Source organism: Schistocerca serialis, chromosome 6 (assembly GCF_023864345.2).
Source record: "Schistocerca serialis cubense isolate TAMUIC-IGC-003099 chromosome 6, iqSchSeri2.2, whole genome shotgun sequence".
Lineage (NCBI taxonomy): Eukaryota > Metazoa > Arthropoda > Insecta > Orthoptera > Acrididae > Schistocerca > Schistocerca serialis.
In genome coordinates, this window is record NC_064643.1 from 443,821,045 (window position 1) to 443,839,877 (window position 18,833).

At 37.1% G+C, this 18,833-nt stretch overlaps 2 protein-coding genes across 3 annotated transcripts in view; both read right to left on the reverse strand.

The window, feature by feature from the left end:
- LOC126483723 (cytochrome P450 6k1-like) overlaps positions 1–18,833 on the reverse strand; it is a 659,078-nt gene that overhangs the window by 392,778 nt on the left and 247,467 nt on the right. The window lies entirely within an intron of this gene.
- LOC126484909 (cytochrome P450 6a2-like) overlaps positions 1–18,833 on the reverse strand; it is a 39,599-nt gene that overhangs the window by 8,776 nt on the left and 11,990 nt on the right. Inside the window, exon 3 of the mRNA XM_050108508.1 lies at positions 7,247–7,921. Coding sequence (XP_049964465.1) covers positions 7,247–7,921 — 675 coding nt within the window. The remainder of the gene's footprint in view (positions 1–7,246; positions 7,922–18,833) is intronic.

An 18,833-nucleotide genomic window follows, 5' to 3' on the forward strand; every position in this document is an offset into this window, starting at 1 on the left:
AAGAACACCCACGCCTATGCTGCCACCTCCTTGGTCGTCAGCGTCTTACTTGTCTCTGTCAGGTGCAAAATATGTTCGTAAACAGACTGTTACTTGTGCCATTGAATCATAGGATACTAGTTTTTGAAAAATTTCACCCTGTGAGAGTAAGTAAAGGAAAGGCGTGCTTTCAAAATGTTCTTATTTTATAACGAACTGTAACAGCAACAGTAATAGCAGAAACCATACCTCTAATCCTTTATACTGCTACATTCGTAATATGGAGAAAATAGTCCGCAATGTTAAACATGATACATAACAATTTTTACAGGATGTTTGAAGCAGTTGGTCCTATACTCTTACGAGGCAGTACTGGTGTAAACTAAAACAAAGCAGTGTAAACGTATGTCTGGAAACAAATGTAGTTACGTTAAGATATGGGACTTTTTACTTGTTTCAAGAAAGACGTTCATTTCTTATTTCAACCACTCATTGCCTTTGTACTTTTCCCACTGTGATGCTAGTCCGCAGCACGTGGCCTAGTGGCTAGCGTTGCGACCTCTGGATCACGGGGACATGGGTTCGATTCCCGGCTGGGTTGGGGATTTTCTCTGCCTGGGAACTGGGTGTTCCGTCTTGTCTTCCTCAACATTCGTGACAGAGGCTAAATTGGACTGTGGATAAATTGGGACGTTGTACGGGCGCTGACGACCGCGCCGTTGACCGCCCCACTAGCCAAACATCATCATCACTGTGATGCTAAAGTCAGTAACGGTCAGAGTCTGACAATGACCGAGTACTGAAGACGAGCATTTAGTAGACAGCACTGTATTTACAGATATGGCGAGTTTGACATACAATTATTTAATAAATTAACATAATAACTACGTGTGGTCAGGTGTAAATACTCGACTGATCATGAAATCAAATGATGTGGTTCGACTTAGCATCAGTGTTTGGGTGTGAAGCGTATATGACTGGGTTTATGATACCACGTATTTTAAGAGAGTAATTAACAAGTGCTGTTTGGCACCCTTTTTTTTTGGACGATAAATTGCGCATGCTATTGGAGAACGTTTCCCTTGCAGAAGACAACGTGTGGGAGTAGGACAGTATGTTAAAGAAATGTTTAAATTGCGGAGGTCCAGTAGTAAGGCCCTCCCATTCACCAGGCTTTAATCACTTATATTAATAATTTCATCTCATCTTCATGAAGTCGGTGAAGGGGCGTCAAATAGAAAGACTTGCACCAAACATTCGAATAATACCAAACGGAATCACCTGGCTATACGATCACTTCGTTTCATATCTGATATAATGAGCGCCAATCGACAACGAGCACAGCTTAGAAAAGATTGCATGCTGTTCATGTGACAAAATACGACGGCTTTGAGATGTTTTCTCAAAAGAACGTGAACCTTTGGATAGGTGAGCTGAAGGGTGGGTAAGAGTAGCTGGTAAACATATCGAGTGTCAATTTAAGATTGGGTGATTATACTATACACTCAACACGCTGGGTTCACTGCTTCCATTCTCACCGGCATTATTAACAAAAACACAAAGTGCATGGCCCATACAAGCATAACTGTCACGTTCGCTAACATAATAATTCTTAAGGATTTGATGCCAAGGCCACTGAACTGTCGTGAACTATCTGGACTTGATCCACAGCTTGGACCACAGAAAGGAATGGAAATGATTGCTATATGAGCCATAGCATGACTTCACGACTTCTGATCTTGATGCACTACCATGTGCACTGTTTGGATTACCTCTTGGGAATATAACTCCATAATGCAAAAGACCTAAACTACCTACCTAAAGTAAACGCAAACTACCTACTTAAATCTCCAAGGTATGCATACCTATATCGGCTTTTAACCTTGACAGAGCTGGTTGAGTGATAGTAGTGGCAGAAATACCCATTACTGTTAATTCAGTGCAAGAGACCACATCATAATATCACCATGTTCCAGTATCCTGGGTCACACATCAGAAACTCCCCACAGTATGGAAAGGAATCAGACCAAGTCACACTATTGATGGTGAGGTGATAAATATTTTTACAGACACATACCCCTGGGGAAATAAGACGCCATTTACGCATCACTGAAATGAAGTGTGGCTGTTAGTGAAGAAAGATCCTGCGAGGAGGTTATCAAAGGGGATTTCTTTTGTCCAACTACGTATTACTACTGAAACCTATAGGGATGATGGATCTGACATTATCAAGGATATTTAATGGTATTAATATCATTCTCAAAGTATCAATTACTGTTGTCCAATTAGATTTTAGATAGAGTTATTCTCCAAAACTTTCACCACTTCTCAGAGCGTGATACGTGACTAATCCGTTTGACAACCTCTAAAGTAGAAGCGCTAATTACTACATATTAAGAAGAAAAATGCTGTATGTAATGATGGCTTTGTAGTCAACAACATTAAATTCCATTTCATTAAATGTGATCTTTGTTGCCTCAGATATGAATGAATGCAGAATAACAGTACAGTATCATAATCCATAATTTTTTAAGCTGAAACTGACAAATATAAGATATCTGTCAGTATCGGATAAGGATCTAATGCAGTAATGAAGGAGTCAAATTGTGGCTAACAGTTGCACCTAAAGTCTGAATCAGAATGCTTACTGCATGGGTAGACAGACGTTATACGCCACGTGAAGGCAATCTGCCTAAGGGAAGAGATCCTAAAATAAAAACATCTTGTCCTTCAGGCTGCGGGTTGTACGATGGGCTGGTGCCTCAACCACATGAAGCATTGAAACACTCCTAAATTTCACAGAAAGAAGTGTGATGGATCCGTTGGAAACAACCAAGCCAAGGAAAAAGGCAACTGTTTGGCAGCACAGATACGTTGAAGACTGAAGCATGGAATGTAAGAAGTCTCAACGTGAAGTAGTTTGTGTTATAAAGAAAGTAAAAACAAAGAAACATAAATATGGCAATGGTTAGTGAAACTACGAAAAAAATTAAAGGGCACCAAGATGTGGCTTGAGTACATACTGACAAATAGTGGGATAGAACAGTAAAACAGGGCACTTGCTGGAATTGAAAAGTCAAAAGACAAGAAGTGAAAATGAGCCTCACATCCTAGAGATATGTAAATGAAACAGTAATTATTACTCTATAATAACACTGAAAGAGAATATCTCACCATGCAAAGGTAGGGTAGAAGACACAGAGAAGCTCTATCACACACTGCAGGCAGAAATAGACAAAACAAATAAAGCAGATTATATATTTAAGGCAGAATATTTAAATGTAAGAGAGGGGAATATTGAACTGGAAAACATGGTCGGAAAATATGGATAAGCACACATTAACAAAAATGGTATAAGATTTACAGATTTCATTAGCTATAACAACATAAAAATCACCGACAAATTTTTTCAGAAAAAGAAATACATAAAAAGACTTGGAGTGCCAAAGGACTGAGATCACTAATATACTATGTATTAGTCATAGAAAAAAAGGGAGTGATACAAGACATACTAATATACAGAGGAAGCGACATATTTACAAATAATTTTCTACTCCTTAGTAAAATGATTCCATGGTCAAAGTGGAGAAGAAGCAGTACACAGGAGAAATATTCGAAAGATAATGATAAATTTAAGATAGGATTACTACAGAATTTTAGTGTAAGAAATCGTATCAAAGACGACTGACTGAATGTATGTTAGGAATATCAAGAGCAGAAGACATATGTATTGAACGGAATAGCATCAAACAATGCATTATAAGAATAGCTAAGGAAGTAGGGGGAAAAGTAGAATACATAAAAATAAGAAAGGTGAAACGATATGGAATACAGAAATAACAGAGACATTAAGAGAAAAACAAACAGCATTTTTTAATTTAATAGAAAATGGCACAGTAGAATCAAGAGGAAAAAAAACAGATAACAACGAAAAAAAGCAAAAGAAATGATAAGGAATGCTGGAGTAGGTTTGTCACATAAACATAAAATAATGTATGTGCGTGTATTGACTTCTCTTATAAAGTGTTGTTGAGAAATCTGAATAAGATGGAGACAGATACTGTGAAGATGGATGTAATAGAAATTCAGGATTCGTTGAAAAACTATAAAAATCTATGGAGCAATGATAATCAGTAGATGGAAGAAGAGTGGATTATGGAAACAAAAGGCTTGATCCCATTCCAGAAATACTACTGAAATATCGATTTTTGCAATTGATAAATATGTGCTCATTTGGAAACAGGATACTGGACCAGTGGAGGGTAACACATCTAGTATCAGTCTTCAAGACAGGAGTTATATCTGGCACAAAAAATTATGGAGGAATATGTATCTTGAACACAGGATACAAAATATACGCTAAGATACTTAATGCTCGCAACCCACAGCAGAGGCCAAGTTATTTGAAATTCAGTATGGGTTGAGGAAAGAAAGATCTTGCTCAGATAATTTACAAACAACGAATACAGTAGTGAAGAAGCGTAGAGAATATAACATTCTGAAATATATGTCTCAATCATATATTTTAAAAGGTTTTTGACAAGGTAGATAGGAAGATACAATGGGGAATTTTACAAAGACATAGATATTGTACATCTTACATCAGGAATAAAGAACCTGTACTTGAACACAACGATAGTTCTGCAGTTAGGAAGAGAGCATCAGGTATTAGTTATAAATTAAGAAGTAAGATTAGACTATAACCCTTCTCTGATACTTCTAGCACTATTATCGATTTCATGTATATTTATCTCATATAACTTCTTTGTCTGCTTACGTTTAATCTCTCTGTCGCCATTTCTTCCATGTAACATCTATGAAAATGTTTTGTTAACAATTTAAGTCGCTATAGTTAATACATGTATGTAATTTCAGAAGCAATGTTCTGCAAAAGTACTGGAATGTTAAAACTATTGTTGTAGAACTGATTCTTGCTTACAGAAAGTGTGTTTGCAATCATGTAAAACGAGGAGAGAAGTACCCGTGCAAATAAAATGGCTTGGTGGAAACGGAAAAAGTGGATTTGGCGGTCGAACTATAACGCTCCTTTGTGGCACAAGTCAGTTCGTTGCTAGCATGCAAACTGTTTACATCCTGTTTGCTGAATGAGGTAAGAAGAGCAGCAGGATTAATGAATATTGCCTCAAGTATGGAAGAATTTTGTCTTATTCTTCACGGCATACGTTGGTTAGCTCTGAACTGCAAGAGCCTTACCGACTTTGCTGCCTTTTTTAGTTGCCACAAAAGATCGCCACAGCCATCAACTTCGTCTCAAATAATCAGTTGAGGGCTGTAAAATTGTAAGGGCCAGCGATTTAGTTTCTTACCCAAATGATAATGCTGTTCTGTTCAAGCTTTGTGTTGAGACCTATGGTTTATCCTTAGTCATTTACCTTGGCAGGGCTCTTTTCCAAGAGCTGCAATATTTCCAAATATCCTACTTAACTGAAAAGTAATTGCTTTCTTTAATAACGTTGAATAATTCTTACAGAGTAGTAAATTTCTTTGACATTCAGTGATTGTTTTTTCTGAAGTACTCTGCGTGCTTTTTGTGGAAGGATAGTTGAAGTTTTACCAAAGTATAATTACGAAGGAAAGATCTAAAGTTTTGTTTGGATGTGATTCCTATTGTTAGCTTAGTACAGTTTCAAAGTTATTTGCATAAAACTGTGATTCTTCAGAGTAGTTAATGACTAGTAAACTGGAAGGGCCAAGAGGATGAAAATTCATGTACAGGTTTGTAATAGTATTTATACTTTCATGTAACTGCAGTTAAAAGTGGTTTTCATACTGTGGCTTAAAGAAAGTGCTCAGCTTTAGTCTGAGTCCCTGACAGAATAGTTCCTGAGTTTCCATGCTAGTTGTTGAGTTAGTTTTGTAGTGCTAATGTAGTGCATTTATGATTTTTATATCATTTGTGCGACAGAATAAGTAACTGGCTGCACTGTTCGATCTATAGCAGAATCAGGGACCTCATGTTTCACTTGTTCTAGCTTGTATAAAGAAGTAAACGTTGCCTAAGAAATGAAATAACAGTAAGAATAGGTGATATGATTTTCTGGAAACAATTTCAATGACAATATTTGTTTCTTAATAATTAAACTGAAATAAGTTCCTTATGTCGAAGTTAGTAACATTAATAATCAATTGCATGCAATGCTTGTTAACTTATAGACTTAATGTACAGAGAATAAGTTTTATTAAGACCCAAATTGTTCCCAAAACATTTAATATTCCTTCCGCATAGTTAATTTCGAATCACTGTTAAAATGCTTGCTATGTTGTGCTAGTGTTTATGTCCTGTTTGCAATACACAATTCCAGCATCAAGTAAAGTCAGTCCCAATAGTTGGCGTTTTTTATGAACAGTGCAAGTACTTGGTACAACTTTGCCTAATTAAGATGGCGACCGAATTGCAGTTTACTACATAGCTAATAGTATCTTCATTTGAACCATGTTTGTTCTGCTTCCTTTCTATAGTAAGCTTCTGTAAAACCAAAACAGTCCAATACCTTTCCGTTTCACAGTCACTATCAATTCAATTTACTTCCTTAGGAGTAACATCATACTCTTATTCCCAATTTAGTGTAGCCATTAGTGTTATATACTGTTTAATACATATTATTTTTGTGGCGCCATTCGTTTGTGCCAAAGTACATAAGTTTTACATAAGTTGAACCTGTACTCAACTCAGTGTGATCTGAATATTCCCGTAAACAAAACACAGGTGAAGGCTTTCACTGTAAGGAACCCCTTAAAAGCCAAAATAAAGACTAATAACCAGCTAATTGAAAGAGTCTCTGACTTTAGCTACTGTGGCTAAAATATATCGTTTGACGACGACAGACACATAGAAATTAAATTAAATCAGTTCCCAATGATATCCAGAACCACAGGAAGAACATGAAAGAAAACAAAACTATCAAGGACACCCAGCTCAAATTAAATGATGTAATGACTGTTCCTATGCTGCTTAATGTAGTGGTTCATGGCTAATGAGAGAGAGAGAGAGAGAGAGAGAGTGGAAATCAAATTTCAAAGACCTGTAAAATGATGTTCTAAATGACAATGATATGGAAGAAAAAGATCAGAGAATTTTTACAAATATATAACCTAAATGGTAAAATACAGCTACATAAAAAGTGGGAAGATCAGCTAGACCATATGAGTGAAAGTAGCTATAAGCCAGTCGGAAAAAAAGCATGGGAAACCCTCCTTCCCCCCAAAACAAAACGAGAATAAATCCTACATAACCAGAACATGTCACGAAGCCTAATCCTTGATGGGAAGACGAAGAGAAGAAGAAGGTACTGAGAGATGGACTTATGTTCAACACTCTTCTGCCCAGTTATTAAGAAGCTGTCATCAACATATCCAATGTTCTTCAGCTGAATCATCAACTGCATGAAGTCCTTCCTAATGACGCCAGTCTTCTCTCGATGTATGATTGTGTCATCAACGACGCGTGTAAAGTACTCTGTGATGTCCTTTGGTGTGAAGGCTATTGGCAGCAGGTTGCGCAGATTGGGATTAGAGAATCCCAGAGCCTGAGTCAGGAAAGAACGGATAGATGGCTTAAATATGCGCCCTCCCCACTGACGGAACTCCGCCTCGGGGTTGTGCTGGCTGTCAACGTCGATGCCGAAGGCGCAGCAGGAATCGATGACGTCAGTGGAGTAGCGGGCAATGAGCTCGCGGACTTCCACAACGCTACCAGCAGGTGTGACGTCAGTCAGAATCCGCGCACAGTCGCGCACTATGCCGAACATGGCGCGCATTTTTCCCGACGTGAACGTGGGCGTCAGCTTTTGGCACAGAGACAGCCACTTGGTTCCTCTGAGAAAGAAGAGGTGCGCCGTCAGGTGATCTGTCTCCTCGTCTACATAGATGCCCCGGTCGGGAAAGGAGTTGAAATCCTTCACTATGATCGTTTTGATCAGCTCTGGATCCCGCACAACGAGAAGAGGGTTGTTTAATGAGTAAATACTGTAACCTCCCCAGAGAAATTTTAAGGGATATTATTTTATATGCTAATGCACATTGAGCTATGTGTAAGCTCCCCAGAGAAATTTTGAAACACAATAGTTCAATGTTAACAAGAATACAACCTAACGTAACTTCCCAGCAAATAAATTCAATGACAATGACAATTAAACAAAAATTAGCAATCTGACCCAAGTGTAAATTCCTCACAAAAAATGAAAGTCAATTCAGTGATAATAAAATCTCAGTGACAATGAAAACACAAACAGATCGAAATGTCGATCTTAGGCCCTGTCCATTAATTAAACTGAAATTCTTACCTTAGTAAAGCTGCATCTGCTCTTATTTATTTTTACCATAGCTTGGAGGAAATTGATTGCAAAAATTTTGAATTTAAGGAATATCAAGGCAATATTTTTTTTTCATTAAAGGATTCTTTGTTAAAATTTGCTTTGAAAACCAAAATTATTATTGGGGCGATTGTTGCATAAATTAGTTACAGTTAATTTACATTATTAGCTGAGCCCATTTAAAAATAATATACCTCATCCTGAATCTTGACCAGAGTGCCATGTCGACGCCCGCCGCCTCCTCACACACAACTGTACTCGACTACTACTGCGGACCGACTACTGGACGCAACTGAACTGAGCTACTGCTACCGACAGACTGCACTGCTCACAGACTGCCCACTGACTACTGTTCGCAACTGTACTGCACGACTACTACTGACAGAGTACCGCTCGCAACTCTCGCGCGGTCAAGCGCAGACTAGCCACGATAAATGGCTCTCTGCTCAGAGACTCTGCAATGCCTCGCCATCGCCGCCACACAACATACGTGTTTCATAACCCTCCACTGGGGGGGCAAAAATTTGGCAGCGATGGTGAGTCATTTGGACTTGCCAAGCGTGGCAAAATTTTTTCTTTAATTAATCAACTTGTACAATTTACAGAATATACATGAATTAAATGTTGTGCACATGCACTGAGTACAAAACATTTCAGAGAAAGACAAAATATGAGTACAAAACATAGTAGCAAATCAGAAAACTGTATATACAAATTATTTGACAGATAACAAAGTGCACACGCCCAGAAAAACTTCTTTAGCATTTTCAGAACAAATAAACAGAATGGCAAAAAATCATGTTGAAAAGTGACACGAGTGCACATGCACTGCAGTTCAGAACATATCAGCAAATGACGAAATGTATATACAATGAGTAACAAATGACTGAAGTATTGAACATACAGAATGAGTACAAATCATATTGAAAAATGTGAAAAGTGCATAGGCACTGAAGTTCAGTAGAAAACATATTAACACATAACATAAGTGCACATGCACTGTAGTTCAGAACATATCATCAAAATAAAAATGTATATACAATATAAAAGACAAGAGTGTACATATACTGTACTTCAGAACAAATCGAAAAAATGTCTTTAGCATTTCCACAACAAATAAACATAATGGCAAAAAAATCCTATCGACAAGTGACATAAGTGTACTCGCACTGGAGTCCAGCAAATCGAAAAAAAAATTTATAGCCCATGAACATAAATGATGTTAGCAAAAAATGATCTTCACTATGTGGCAAGAATTAGGATAGGAAAGGGATGGATTGCATCATGGTTGTAGCACTTTAGATTGCACATAGCTGCTCTGAATGTCCATATCTTTCCACAGAAGTACAACACCAAGTGACACAATTTGAAGTTCTTTTCCCATCAGAATTTATCAGCGTAGCCAAGACACTGAACTGTCGTAGTAATATTCCATGTTTTCATTTTGGCAGTACATTAGGTACACCAAACAGTGGGACCATAATAACGTCTCCATCGCTCACGGTGGTGGACAGCATGTCGTGTATACACCCTGCTCTTACAAGGCACACCAACGTAGAATTAGTGCAAAACCAAATATAGTGCTCCATGATCATTAGGATAGACAGGACAAAATGGATATTGCAGCAATCCAGGGTAGTTAGGTCAGTAGTGGAAGGACATTAAGTCACATACCAGTCTTCATTAGCCATTACATTAGTAGTTTGCGGCGTTCATAGCCCAGTTATTGAACATCTCTGTACCATGTATGTAGTATTACAGAAAAATGTTCATTAATTGTTTTACATAGAATCAGTAGCCTTCTTTTCCTAGTTACAAAGCATTATTAAATAATCGCATTCTTTTCCAGTTACAAAGTATAGCATAGTCAATTAATCATTTGTCATTCCAATAGTATTAATCATTAGCCTTCTCCTAATTACAAAGCATTATGAAACAATCTCATTCTTTTCCAGTTACAAAGCATAATCTCCTAATTACAAAGCATTATTAAACAATCGCATTCTTTTCCAGTTACAAAGTATAGCATAGCTAATTAATCATTTGTCATTCCAATATAGTAATAATCATTAGCCTTCTCCTAATTACAAAGCATTATTAAACAATCACATTCCTTTCCAGTTACAAAGCATAATTAAGAATCGTTAGCCTTCTCCTAATTACAAAGCATTATTAAACAATCGCATTCTTTTCCAATTACAAAGCATAGCATAATTAATTAATCATTTTCCAAGTGAGATATTATTCATTGCTGATCAGCATTACTCAGAAATCTCTTAAACTGGTATCATTATTTGGGTCTGTTAATAAATTTTTTGTTAGCAATGCATTGCGTCGGGTAATTATAGGGGAAAGCAAGAGAGAAGAATTTGCTTCTGGGTTGTTGGTATAAATGAAAATGTATAACGTCATCCACTATAAGTCAGCTGTGGCAAGATTATGAAACAAGTAGAGTATATGTAACCACATTCATAGATTTAATGAACAAATGCTTATAGCACATTAATCTCATAAATAATTTCTCCTGCAAAATATATAAAAATGGATTATTAAGCTGAAAAGAGAAATGCATTTTATGCTGAAAAGTAGTGAACTTCGAATTAACAGGTAGTGAAATGTGTATAAAAAATGTGTTCCATAGCTGTCCTTTCCAAAATCTTCAGTCATTATACTATGCAATATAACACCTGCTGTCAAAACGACCTGCAACAAATACTTAAATAACTACATAGCCTAAATATAACTTCAACATTATCCTCATCTGCAAAGAAAACTTCATTATCCATATCATCAAAAACTCCATTATCATCATCACCTGTAAAGAAAAACTTCATAATTCATAGTAGCATATTCTTCATCATTATTCATCAACATTCATTATCATCTGCAAAAAATCACTTCATTACTCATTACACAACTATTCCTTATCTCTAGCATATTTCATCACTAAAACTAAGATGTGTAGTTCTGTCTGACAGCCTGCATCAATCACCTTGTATTCTGAAAGAAAAATTAGTTAAGACTGCTATTCTACGATGAGTATAGTATATTCTTGTTAATGCTTGTTAATCCTGATCCATTTATTCTTCCTCATAAAGTTATTGCATCTTCTTTCGTTTATTCCATAGGTGAAATTCCCATTTCTGTTGAATTTATTTCTTACACGCATCATTTCTTTCTGAAATTGATGAACAGAGATTAATGTCTTACATTTAAATCATATACCCATTAAATAATGACTGGTTAATGGTGACACAATTAAGTATACAGCATAACATGGCAGAAAACGTAATATGTCAAAGACATTGACAGTGTTCAAAGGCAAAATGTACAGAGAATATCACAATGCAGCAGCAAAGAATGTACAACAGTCACGATCTTGAGATGTCATAGGGCAACAAAAATGTCAAAGTCAACTGATGTGTGTTATATCTTAACTATTTCACAGTGCATACAAACAAAACTGAAAAACAATCACACACATAAAAAGACAAAATGTGACGTTCGTTGTGTTCAGCTTGTATGTAGTGTAGTTAATAGAGGCGAGAATTAAAGACTTTAATGGAGACAGAATTTGATAAAATTAATACGTCATTACATAGAATTGCATAATTATTCATAAAATACGTAAGTTCATCTGGAAAAATATGCATGGTCTGATGTGTAACGACAAGAAAAGCGACCTGCTAACCTTACCTTGCCGGGCACTTGCCAAGAAAAAATACGATAATCATCAGTAATTAGTCATGTGAATATAATTGCATAAGTGGTCATAAAGATTAGTAAATGGCATCATAGTGTGTTGAATCATAAAGTGTCTTCATTCAATAAAGGGTTTCATATTTGACCAATGATGGTTGCCTTTCGATTTTCTGGTTCTCAAAGTTTCGACGTGTACAACATTGGGGTGAGGGATGCTGCGAATCCGATATGGACCTGCGTATAGAAGTTCAAATTTACTGCACTTACCTTTTAATTTGCTGGATAAATAGTGTGTACGTACTAATATCTTCTGTCCAATGTGAAAGTCTCGGCGTGTACAAACCTGTTTTTGCTGTCTTCTCCGGCGCTCTGCGGCACGTTTGATGTTGTTCAGCGCAATGTCAATTATTTCGTGGTGTCTTAGTCGACGACAGGTAGGGAAGTTTACTAATTCTTTAATTTTGTGTGGTGGTTCAACGTTTTTCAGTATAACAGACAGAGATAGCATAGTGGATTCATTTGGAATGGAATTAATTACATCTTGTAATGAGAGTATGTGTGTATCCCAATCAATATGTCTTTTGTGGCAGTATATTCGACACAGTTTACCAATTTCTTTCATTAATCTTTCACAGGGGGTTCGAAGAAGCATGGTACTTGGATATATAGATCGGAGAAATGTTTCTAGCTCGTAACATACGTGTCCATGTAGCAGAACGAAATTGTGATCCATTGTCAGAAATTACTGTCATCACATGCCCTACATGAAATAGAAAATGTTTTAAAAATGCTTTCGAAACAGTTTTAGCAGTAGCTTTGCGTAACGGAGTGAAAGTAACAAATTTTGAAGTGAGCTCAACAGCGACAAAGATGTAGTAAAAACCTCTGTTAGTTCTCGGAATTGGACCAAAAATGTCTACTGCGGCTATATGTCTTAATTTAACAGGTACAATGGGATATAAAGGAGGAATATGTGAAGTGGTGTCTTTCTGGCAAATTTTACATGACGCTAAAACTCGTCGTAAACGTTTCTCCATGTTGGTAAAATAACAGTTCTGTCTCAGTATAAGAAAACATTTTCGTGCTCCGTAATGTGCGTAACTTAAATGAGTGTACCAGATTAATTTGTTAACTAGTTCGTCAGGAATGCATAATAACCAGTTGTTGCTGTCAGGATGAGAGCGGCGAAACAGAATGTCATTGCGTACAGTGTAATGGTGTCTAATCGTAACATTATTCCTATCTTGCCAAAGGTGTTTAATTTCTTTCCACACGTTGTCTTTACTTTGTTCTTGTGCTATGTCCTGTAATGACGGCGAAATAAAATTTTCAAATGCAACTTGTTGAATGTACATGACACTGAAATTTGCTTTGCAGAAGTTGGTTGCTACGTCTTGCTGATTGTTGCTCAGAGAACGCGATAGTGTGTCTGCTATAACATTTTATGTGCCGGGAATGTGAACTATTGTAAAATTAAATTCCTGCAAATAAAGTTTCCATCTGCTTAATCTGCCGTGAGTGAATTTAGCCGAAAGCAAAAATTGTATCGCTCTGTGGTCTGTGTAAACGGTGGTGTGTCTGCCATAAAGAAAGTGCCGAAATCTCGTAAAAGCCCATACAACACATAATGTTTCCAGTTCTGTTACGGAATAATTTCGTTCAGCAGGTGACAGAATGCGGCTTGCAAATGCGATGTTTTTAATTACTGTAGAGCCATCTTCTTCTATTTCCTGAAAAATATGTACTCCTAAAGCGGTGTTGGAACTGTCGGTGGCAATGGAAAAATTTCTAATAAGATCTGGGTGCGATAAAAGTGGAGCATTCAACAAAGCATGTTTCAGGTTCACAAATTGAGAATGTGCTTGCTTATCCCATGACCAAATACTGTTTTTACCTGTTAATTGGCATAAACTAGGCGTATCTAAAGCAGAATGATGAATAAATTTACGAAAAAGTTAATTAAGCCCAAAAAACTGCGTAATTGTTTTTTCGTTGTAGGAACAGTAATGTCACGTAGAGCTTGAAGTTTTTCCGGATCAGGCGCAATGCCTTCTGCTGAAATTACGTGTCCAAGAAATTTTATAGAAGTTTTGCCAAAGTGCGATTTACTGAGGTTAACTGTGAGTCCTTGTGCATGGAAAGTTTGCAACACTCGTTCTAAAATCATATTGTGTTCAGACCAGTTAGCTTCTGCAATAAGAATATCGTCTACATACGTCGTAATTCTGTCTTTAAGTTCTGTCGGAAGTATTGTGTTCAAACCGCGAATAAAAGCTGCAGAAGAAATAGTTAAGCCGAACGGTAATTTACAAAATTGATAACAGTCGCCAAAACAGAGAAAAGCTGTATATTTTCTGCAATTCGGATGAAGCTGAATTTGCCAAAATCCCGATTTCAAATCTAATGTGGAATAAGTAGCTGTACCGTGAAATTTCTGTAGAAGTTCCTCTAATGTCTGTGGTCGATCAGTTTCATTAATAATAATGTCATTAATGTGACGTGAATCAAGTACAAGGCGAAGTGAGCCATCTTTTTTCTTAACAATATGTAGCGGGTTTATGTACGGACTAACTGCCGGTTCAATAATTTCTTGGTCAAGCATATCCTGCAATTCTTTTTTAACTTGTTCTCTGTGAATATATGGAATGGGATAATGCTTTGCTGTAAATGTGTCGTGCCGTTTCACTTGAAATTCATACATAAAGCCGGACATAGTACCAGGAATGTTGTCGAAAACTGGAGCTTGCTGTAAAAGAATTTTGCGTAGTTGCGTGCGTTCGTCGTCTGTATTTGCACTGCTTTGTTTAACCTTATCGGAAATCATCTGCATTACGTCGTAGTCAGTTTCGTCTGGAGTATTATAGTTATGTACATACGTATCCATGAACAATGTGGAATTACAGTCAATGTTACGTGTTGCGGAAATGACCTCTGTGCGGTTAATTGTTTGTTCTTCCGCAGATAGTGAGTGCTGAAACTCTAAAGCCAATTGTTCATTTTCGTCCTTTAGCATTAAATAAGAATTTTGAAAATCAACCACTGCATCGTGTTGTACCAGAAAATTCGTACCTAAAATAACATCTGTTGTCAATAAAGGAACAATCCAAAAATTTGAGTGGAAAGTATGACCTGCAATACAAAATGATAAATGCGTCTGTAATTTAACGTCTACACCTTTACTCGATACTGCTCGTTTTACTTTCATTTTGCCTAATGGTAATGTAGGATACGTATTCTCTTTGTTGCACTCGTTGAAAGTCTCCTCATTTATTTCTGATATAGGTGATCCGGAATCAATTACTGCTGAAAATTTCGATGAACCAATTTTAATTTCGATGATAGGATGTGAAATGGATTTCTGAACAACTGGTCTTTCCTGCAAAAGAGTGTCTCTGATGTCGTCAAAAGTAATTACATTTTCGTGAACAACATTTTGCGTGTCAAAGGTAGTGCTTGTGTTATTGGAAGATGCATCCTGTACAGTATCTAGTCAGATTCTATCTGACGTGTTATTATTATTAGGAGGATGTTGTGGCATTTCGACTATTTGAACTGTCCTATTACTTCTTCGAGACGTGTTACGCTCTGGATGATACCTACTGTCTGGTTCATTCACCAGAATATGTTGTTGCTGATCGTTTTGCTGCTGGTAGGACCGACTGTTATTAAACGTATGTTGGTAATTATGCTCATTGTTTTTACGTCTGTCGTGAAAGTCATTCCTCTATGGTGCATTGCGATAGGAATTGAAATACTGTCTTCTTTGTACGTAGTTGTTTCCTTGCTGCCGTGCGTTACTATTTGTTGGATCTGGGACTATACGTGCACGCGGCGGAACATTAGAGCTTGGTTGACCTTGTGCATTACATTGTTGGTTAGGTATGCTAACCGGCTGGTTTCGTTGCTGTTGTTGTGACAAACCTCTATTGTTACTAAAATATGGTTCCTGCTGCTGATAATTTTGACGGTATTGATAATTGGTATTTTGTCTGTTATTAAAGTTTTGGTGGTTGTCATTCCTAAAGCGTCTGTTATCTTTCCTATTGAAATTACGTGTCTGATCATAATTGCTGTACTTTTGTTGACCTTGGTTATTATAAGAAAAATTTTTGTTTACAAAAGAATAATCAGATTGTTGTACTTCCAAGAGCTGTAAAAGATCTCTGAATGCTGAAATGTTTTCTTTTTGCTGCCCCGTTAGAAGTGACACTCGTAATGACCGTGGTAATTTGGAAATGCATAATTGTATAAGTGCAGATTCACTGTACGGTTCACTTAGGTACTGGTTTTGTTGCACCGTGTGCTCAAAAAATTGCGTCACACTGGGGAAATTGGTGTTCTCATAATTCGGTAAGCTAATTAGTTGATCTTTAATTCCGCGCTGTGTCGTCTTCGACCAGTGCGCTGATAGAAAAGCATTCTGAAACTCTTCTACCGAATAGCATTGTCTCGCGATCGGTCTCATACGAGTTGCCGGTTCGCCTTCCAAAAAACCGCAAATAAATTCAAGTTTATGCGTAACGGGCCAAGTCGGTGGAAGAGCAAAGCTAAATTGTTGAATCCAATCCAGTGGGTGAATCTGCGTTCTATCGTTTTTAAATACTTTAAACTTTCTCACTGACAGAAAATGTTTGTAATCGAAATTATCATCTCTGTGTGATGGAACAGGTTCAGGATCGTAAGAGAATCTATTGAACTGTGGTTGTTCGGAATCTAAGTCCCGTACTCTCTGTAGATCACTCAAATTATACGCGTTGCGAGAGTCTGACAAATGTTCGCAAAGTGGCGTCTGCTGTGATGTGTTATTAACTGAAATACTTTTCATTTCTGTTACTTCTTGTTGTAAACTTGACAACTTCCGACGTAACGCGTTGTTAGCTGAATAAATCTCATTAATTGTCTGCTGTAGATTTTGAAATTCAGGTGTTTGATTAAATGAAACCGGTGAAGTATCGTCTGACTTATTGTCATTAGTATTTTCGATAACATCAATACGACTGGCCAATTCATCATATTTTTCAGTCAGTATTTTTACCTGCTCATCAGACTTAGTGTCAGAGGCATTAATCTGTTTTTGCAATTTACGTGTAGTTTCGTTCAGTTTTTTAACGTCAACTTTGACGACATCTGAATCATGTGTTAGTTCTAATTGTTCGAGTCTGTCGGTCACTGTTTGAAAATCGGTTGTGTATGTGTCTGTTTTCGATTTAAGATCCGAAATTTCGTCACGTAATTCTGTGTTGGACTGTTTGATGGTATTAATTTCGTCGGACACTGTCGCAATATTATTGTCTACATACGTTTTTGCCTTCGCAAACATTTTACGTTTGTCTTCTTGTCTCTGTGCTGTGATTGTTTCCATTACTTGTCGTTTTACTTTGTTTTGATCCTGAATAAATTTACGGAAGCGCGTAGCACTGTTTTGTATATGGTGATTAAAGCGTTCGTCAATCTGAGTGTTCTGTTGGTCGAATTTCGCGTCTATCTTTGCGTCCATTGTGCGCGAAAGTTCTACCGTCATTGCTTTAAACTCGTCCCGTAATTGTGTAGCTTTTTCAGAGCATTGTTTAGCGACTCCGCTAATTTCGTCTCTGAGTGTTTCTGTTGCAGCTGTTTGCAATTCCCTTAATTCCTGAGCAACAGACTTAATTTCTTCGCAACTTTTTCTTGAATAAGCCTCAATTTCATCGCGTAACTGTTCCTTAGTGTCATGGCACTGCGCGGCAACGTCTCTAATTTGTTCACTAAGCTGTCTGGAATTGTTATCTAATTTATCATTCTGTTGTCTGACCTGTTCACTAAGTTGTTTGAGATTTTCGTCATTATTGTCAAGTTTTTCATTTAAGTGTTTGGCCTGTTCACTCTGTTGTTTGGAATTGTTATCAAATCTTTCATTAAACTGCTTAGTCATTTGAAGCAACAACACCATAATTGGATTCGACTCAAAGTCAGCATTTCTATTCTCTGTGCTGTTTAATGGTGGATCTGGAATTGTTTCGCTTTCTGTAACCATTTGGTTATTTTGAGATTTACAAAAGGGTTTGTCAGTCGAATGTACACTGTCGGTCATTATTTCTGAATTAAATGGATCCGTCGTACTTTCAGAACACTGTCCATTTTCATTAGACAAATTTGTCTGTTCGTCACGTGAATTTAGTAAACCGGTTGTGTTAACCTGGGCAGCGCTCATTACAATAGTGCGCCCCGCGTCATCAATTGTCGTCAAATCAACACAAGACACAATCGAGTTCGTTTGTTCATCATTAAGGTCTACATCATTATTAATGGTTGGAACGCACTGATTGTCAGTGAACGCAGGATTGTCATCATTATACTGCGTGTCACAATTACTATCGGTCACGTTGTTTAAGTCGGTAATTTCGTTCATAATACCTCGCGATACACTATTCACAGTCTTTCGCGGCATTTTTACAATAGTCAAAATTATTCACAAAATAAATAAGCACAATGCAAAAGCAACACACAAATACAGCAGAGCAACGAATTGCCGTTGACCTGTAGAAAGAAAGTCACAAGATTAGTAAAAGCGTTGCGCCAAATTCTAATTATATCTAAGCAAATAAGAGCAGATATCTGACTATTTTTCAAAAGACTCTCAACAAAATTCGATCCTGGACTGGGTGTCGCCAAGTGTAAACTCCCCAGAGAAATTTTAAGGGATATTATTTTATATGCTAATGCACATTGAGCTATGTGTAAGCTCCCCAGAGAAATTTTGAAACACAGTAGTTGAATGTTAAAAAGAATACAACCTAACGTAACCTCCCAGCAAATAAATTCAATGACAATGACAATTAA